This window comes from Chaetura pelagica, unplaced genomic scaffold (assembly GCF_000747805.2).
Source record: "Chaetura pelagica isolate M959 unplaced genomic scaffold, ChaPel_1.0 scaffold47, whole genome shotgun sequence".
NCBI lineage: Eukaryota > Metazoa > Chordata > Aves > Apodiformes > Apodidae > Chaetura > Chaetura pelagica.
This window is the reverse complement of record NW_009954140.1, coordinates 980,791-986,593: the sequence shown is the minus strand read 5'-3', so window position 1 is coordinate 986,593 and position 5,803 is coordinate 980,791. Positions and strand designations below refer to the sequence as shown.

Sequence of the window (5,803 nt, the reverse complement as noted above, 5' to 3'; positions counted from 1 at the left end):
GGTGTGTGCACATGTCTGTGTGTGTGTGCGGGTGTGTGTGCACAGGGTGTGAGTATGGGTGTGTGTATAACTGTGTGTATTATGTGGGTGTGTGTATTATGTGGGGGTGTGTATAACTGTGTGTGTGGTGTGTGTGCAGGTGTGTTGTGTGTGTGCATGTGCACAAGTCTGCGTGTCTGGGTGCAGGGGTGTGCGAGTGTGTGTGTGCATGTGTGTGCACATGTCTCTGTGTGTGTGCGGGTGTGTGTGCACGTGTCTGCACGTCTGTGTGCGGGGGTATGCGGGTGTGTGCGTGTGCACGTCTGTGTGTATGTACGTGTGTGCGTGCATGTCTGCTGGTGTTTATGCATGTGTGTGTACACACATCTGTGTGTGCAGGTGCATGTGTGCATTTATGCAGCAGGGGGTGCGTGTGTGTATGCGTGTGTGTGCTGTATGTGCACGTGTGCACCAGGGTGTGTCTGTGTTCATGCACGTGCCTGTGTGTGTTCATGAATGTGTGTGTATGTGTGCACCGGAGTGTGTGTGTGTATTGCATGTGTGCCTGTGGGCACAGGTGTGTGTGCATGCGTGCACCGTGTGTGCACGCCTGTGCACGTGAGCTCTTGGGTGTGCACCGTGCGTGTCACAGCATCACAGAATGTCTGGGGTTGCCGTGTGCTGCAGCAGCAGAGTCCTTGCCCTTCCAGATCCTGCCCACGCTGACAGAGCCCACCCGGGCACCAGCGCGGGGCTGGACCCACTGTCAGGGTAACAAAACCTTTCAGGGGGGTGAAAAACTGCTGTACAAATACAGCCAAACACAGCGCCTGATCCAATCAGACTCTCAGCTGCTGCCACTGATAGAGGGGTGGTCATTTACACAGAACAACAAGAAAATAAATTACCAGCAAATCAAAGAGGGTGAGCAGGATCATGGATACAGCCCCGTGTGCTCCCAGCCAGGGGGTCCTTGGGGGTGGCAGGGGGGAAAAAAAGGAGGAGCAAACATCCATGGGGGCTGTAGGAGCAGGGGCTCAGAGGAGCCACATCCCAGCAGTTGCACAGGGACGAGGGCACCTTTGTCATCTCCTTTGCTCACAGACCCTAACGTGGATCTGGGTCCTCCCAGCATTTGGGTAGAACGTTTCTTGCTGTCCTGCTACCCAGGAGCTGCCGGCTCTGCCTGGCATTGGCAGGAGGAAAAAGTCAGTCTGAGGCAGGTTAGGGAACTTCATCCTGTGTGAATAACACAGGTGAAAGGTGAGCAGGGCAGGTGATGGCTTCAGGGAGCCAGGCAGCCCAGCTGCAGCCCCCAGCCCACCCCCCTCCCATCGCCAGGCCCCTCCACACCCTGCCTGTGCTACCCCGATGCAAGGGGAAGTTGGTTTTATTCCCAGCACCACTGCTGGATGGGGTTTGTCTCCGAATGCAGAGGGGTGATTTCAATCTCATCCCTCTCCAAACTTCCTGCTCAACCTCATCCTCTCTTCAGGTTTTTTTACAAGAAAATGTCGAAGTCCATGAAAGCAGCAGCTCTGCTGTGAGGGCAGCTCCTTCCTGCTGCAGCAGAAACCCAGCCCGGGTCCTGCTGGCCCCGCTGGAGCAGCTGGGGGTTCACACCCCCTGCCCTGTGCTGTAGGGCTCTCCTCTGGGCTGTGGGGCTGATGGCAGATTGGCATAGATCTCCTTCTGCTCCCGCCGGGGCTTCTGTACTCTGGCATATAAACTCTCTTTTTCCTCTTCCAAACACTAGGAAAAGAGGGGGGGAAACAAACAAAAAAAACCACCACCAATAACAAACCGTCTTTCACAGCGTTGCTTCAGGGCAACACGATCTGCAAGAACCTTTCTTGGCAGCCTTAAGCACCCAGGAGCAGCCACGGAGGCTGAGGAGGGCACCCACATTACCCACTGCTCAGCACGTCCCTTTGCAGCCCCCTCCCCATTCACCCAACCCCTCCCCCCCCCCACGCTGCTGCCCACCCACCCCAACTCTCCACCCACCACCTCCAGCTTCCAGCTCGGTGCTGCTTTACCCTCCCCTACCTGATAGCTCCGCCTGACCTCCATGTACTCGGTGGAGGTGTTTTCCAGGCTGCGGAGAGCCCTGGCGTTGCTGTACAGCTGGTTCCCCGCTTTGCCGGTGCTGTGGTTAATGACCGAGTAGTTCAAGGCATCTGCTCCCTGGCATGTGAAGGAGAGGGATGAGCCCTTCACCCCCTGCTGCTCCCCTGCCCGCACCCCCTGCCTGCAGGCCAGAGGGTGGGAACACCTCCTAATGCTGCTGCTTTTCCCAACAGAGAGCTGAGACGGCTGCAGGAGCACTGGGGGAAATGTAATTGCACAGGAGAAATGGGCTCAGTGACAGCGGCCCCTCCTCGGGAGCTGGCAGGGAACATTAGAAAACACTTCTCAAGTAGTGGCCAAGGATCAGCTGTCCCCCTGACTCCTCAGACGTGCTTTGCTGCAGGTTGCCAAGGCTGCTCCATTCAGGGAAGCAGCTCCCCTGCTTGGAGGGGCTTGGGGAGAAACCTCTCAGCTCTTTCCTTCCCAGGAATCCCCTGCCATAGTGACACAAAATCCCTGGTTGGGTCTTTCTATTGGGGAATGGAGCCCAACGGATCCTCCCAGCCTAAAGGGCCACAAACGTGGCTGAAAGCAAAAGGCCCTGGCAGCTCATTTGCTCAGCTCAGGGTGAAACGTTCCCCCCTCCCAGCTCCAAGCACACCATCCCAAGACCTTGCCCAGTTTGTCTTACTGCCCGTGACGTGTTGCAAGTCCTGTCCATCTCCATAGCTGCTCCGGAGAGGGCTGGATGAAGCACAGACATGGTTAGACATGAGTGAAGCCAGAGGGAAAAAAATGTATTAAAATATCACGCTGTGAATCCTGCCGTGAAGAGGAAAGGAATCTCTTGCCCTAGCAAACATCTAAACTGGAGCAGGTCAAATAAAACTAGCCCCCACCTGCTAGCTGGTGTTATCTCCTCCCATCCCTTCCTGTCCTTCATACTGGCCTTAAACTTTGCATCAAGCCTCGTGCAAGCCTGGCCAAGACAACTGAGTGTGTCTGGAGAAGCCAACAATGTCCAAACTCCAATGGGTGCCCCGGTGGGCAGCACCCATCCCAAGAGCTGCCATTCCCCATCCCCACAGGGATCAGACCTATGGGACAGTCCCATTGCTCCCTTGGGGGAAGGAGACCTCAGTGGAAATCTCCCTGAGGGGCCCAGGAATTGGATGGATCAAGGAGGAAATGAAATAAGGAGGAGAAAGAAGTACAGGGGAAAAAGCCAAAGGCAGCACAAGACCTGGTGCAGAAAAATTGTGTGTGGCAGTGGCAGCTTTGCTTACCCTTCTTCCTCTTCCTGGACAGCATAATCAGAACTCCCACTGCAATTAGAAGCAAAAGAAGAACCACCACGATGCCTGGAATGAGGATGTGCTCAACCACATTCAAGCTGCAAGAAAAAAAACGACATCTGTTCCCACACATACATCTCCTCAGCAGCAGACTGTGGAGGAACCAGCATGGAGCAGGCAGGGGGCAGCTGGGGGGGTGGGGCTCTCCTTGGGAGGGAGAGAAGCAGGTGTGAGGGTGGCCAGACTGCAAGCTGGGCACAGAGCAAAGCACACAGAAAACTGCAGGAGCAAAGGGACACTCGGCTCTGGGATCTGCTGTGTCTTCACTGTTTTAAGGATCAGTTCCTAATTTTGCTCTGGGTCAAGTTCCACTACTTGTTGACCTTGCTCTAATGGGCAACCAGGCAAGGTCAGTGTGCCAACTTGGCACGATGATGGGAGGCCTCAGCTTTGTGCATTTCCTGCGTCACTTATAAGAAGCAGAAGAAGAGAGAGGAAGCTCTGCCATCCCAGTCTCGTGCTTTTTCAACCATCTCTGTGGGGCCGTGTGTAACTACAAAGCAGAACAAGGCCCAGACCAGCGCTTGGTTTTGCACAAGCAAACAGTCTCTCTGAGTTTTAGGGAAGGAAATTGGGTCAGTGCTGATGCCAGAAGCTAGTTCTCCCATGGTGGTAACCAGCACCTTGTTTAAGCTGTAAGGACAGGGGACAAGCAGGGCTTTGCTGGGGCCAAGCAACCAGGGGTGCTGGGATTAATTTCCATGTGGAGTGGCTGTCTGAAGGGAGGAAATTTTGTTCTCTAAAGGCAAAAGCAGAAGATATGAATCCTTAAGGGAGGTGTGAAGAGCCTGGAGGGCTGCAGGGCTCCAACTGCACAAGGGAGACCTCATGGAGGGAGGTGGCTGCTGTGGCAAGAGCTGGTACTCGCCATGCAGGGTTGGAGCCGTCGTGGCAGGAATGATTTGGTCCTGGTTGCACAGCTTCCCCTCGGGGTGTTATCTGTGTGGGAACTGATACAGAGGAAGTGAAATGAGCGTGCTTGGTGGTCGAGGCATAGGGTGATGCTGGGGAAGAAGGAAGAGGAGCTGTAACAAAAAGAGGAGAGGCTCAGTCAGTCTCCCTGCCTCTGCAGGGGGAAAAGCTGCAGGTTTTGCAGCGAGTCAGAAGTGATCCACTTACTGTCACACCAGGAGATGCTGGGGCCCCTCTGCCATGTCACAGAATCACAGAATCATCAAGGTTGGAAAAGACCTTCAAGATCATCAAGTCCAACCCTCAGCCCTACAGCCCCTAACCACTAAACCATCTCCTGAAGAACCATGTCCACCCATTTTTAAAAAACCTCAGCAGACAGCGCCTCCACCACCTCCCTGGGCAGCCTGTTCCAATCTCTCACCAATCTTTCTGTGAAGAAATTTTTCCTAATACCCAATCTGAAACTCCCCTGGCACACCTTGACCCATTTCCCATTGTCCTATCTCTAGTCACTAGGGAGAAGAGACCAACACCCACCTCACTGTAATCCCCTGCCCCTGTCAAGGAGGCTTTTTATAAACCTAGTACCCCCCCAAAAAAAAAAATATGTGTGCACACACATGTGCATGTAGCAGTTCACCCTGCAGAAGGGGGTCTGGGCACTACCTGCCCAGCCCCATAAAACTCTCACCACAGGGGCTGGTCCCTGGCAAGGGGATGGAGAGGGACATTCCCTAAGCCAAGGGCCCAGTGCCCCCATGAACTGGCTGCCTCAAACTGGGTGAGAGGGTGAGGGACTCCCTGGTGTTATACAATCAGGCAAGGAGAGCACACACAGCACCACCAGGATCTGCTGAGTGGGGAACATGGGGCACGGAGAGCAGGGTGCTGCACCCCAGCAATGGGGGTGGCTGACCCAGGGAAGTGGCCGTTGGTGAGACCTGGGCCCAGGGGATGGGTGAAGGTGGCACCAGCTATGGTAGCAGCCTGCTAAGCCCTGCTGACAACCCCTGGGGCTGTGCCACGGGGCCTGGGCACCCACCTCCCTGCAGTCCCCACCTCTGCCCTATGTACTTGGGCAAGGCTACACAGCAATGCTGGACCCGGGGGCGCACAAGTACAGACCTGGGGACACGATCACCTCCACACGGTGACTCCGATCAAACGAGGCTTTTCCCGTTCGCACCCCACAGACGTAGGTGCCGCTGTCCCTCCCGGTCAGGTTGTGCACCATCACCGTGATCTCCCGCGATTCACGATTGTCCCGGATGGAGAACCGGCCCCGCCGCACCTCGGGCTGCTGCCTCGAAGTGATGACGATTTCTTTACCACAGGTGTAAAGTGTTCCCGGGACACACCAGAATTTCGGCTGCATCTCCCAGTCGGGCTCGTACCTGCAGGTCACCGAGAGGGACCCCCCCAGGAATCCCTGCACTTTGTCGGGCCCCGTCACTGCCCAGCAGCCTGCGGAGACACACGGAACC

At 55.6% G+C, this 5,803-nt stretch overlaps 2 protein-coding genes across 2 annotated transcripts in view; both read right to left on the bottom strand.

Annotated features, from left to right (window-relative positions):
• Positions 1-1,596: 1,596 nt before the first annotated feature.
• LOC104393267 lies at positions 1,597-5,050 on the bottom strand. The gene is made up of 6 exons (XM_010002748.1): positions 5,011-5,050; positions 4,273-4,408; positions 3,336-3,442; positions 2,741-2,793; positions 2,029-2,166; positions 1,597-1,731 (listed from the first exon to the last, which is right to left on the bottom strand). Exons 1-6 carry the CDS (start codon positions 5,048-5,050, stop codon positions 1,597-1,599), a joined length of 609 nt encoding a protein of 202 aa, XP_010001050.1.
• Positions 5,051-5,403: 353 nt separating this feature from the next.
• The window catches only part of LOC104393266 (CMRF35-like molecule 8), a 2,146-nt gene continuing 1,746 nt past the window's right edge, over positions 5,404-5,803 (bottom strand). Inside the window, exon 3 of the mRNA XM_010002746.1 lies at positions 5,404-5,783. Within this exon, the coding sequence (XP_010001048.1) occupies positions 5,404-5,783 (380 nt within the window). The remainder of the gene's footprint in view (positions 5,784-5,803) is intronic.

Coding starts and splice junctions, on each gene's coding strand:
- LOC104393267 (XM_010002748.1), bottom strand. CDS start 5,050: ATGTCCCTCTCCATCCCCTTGCCAGGGACCAGCCCCTGTG. Junction 4,409..5,010: donor GCCAGGGACCAGCCCCTGTG/GTGAGAGTTTTA, acceptor CTTCTTCCCCAG/CATCACCCTATGCCTCGACC. Junction 2,794..3,335: donor GTCCAGGAAGAGGAAGAAGG/GTAAGCAAAGCT, acceptor TGCTTCATCCAG/CCCTCTCCGGAGCAGCTATG.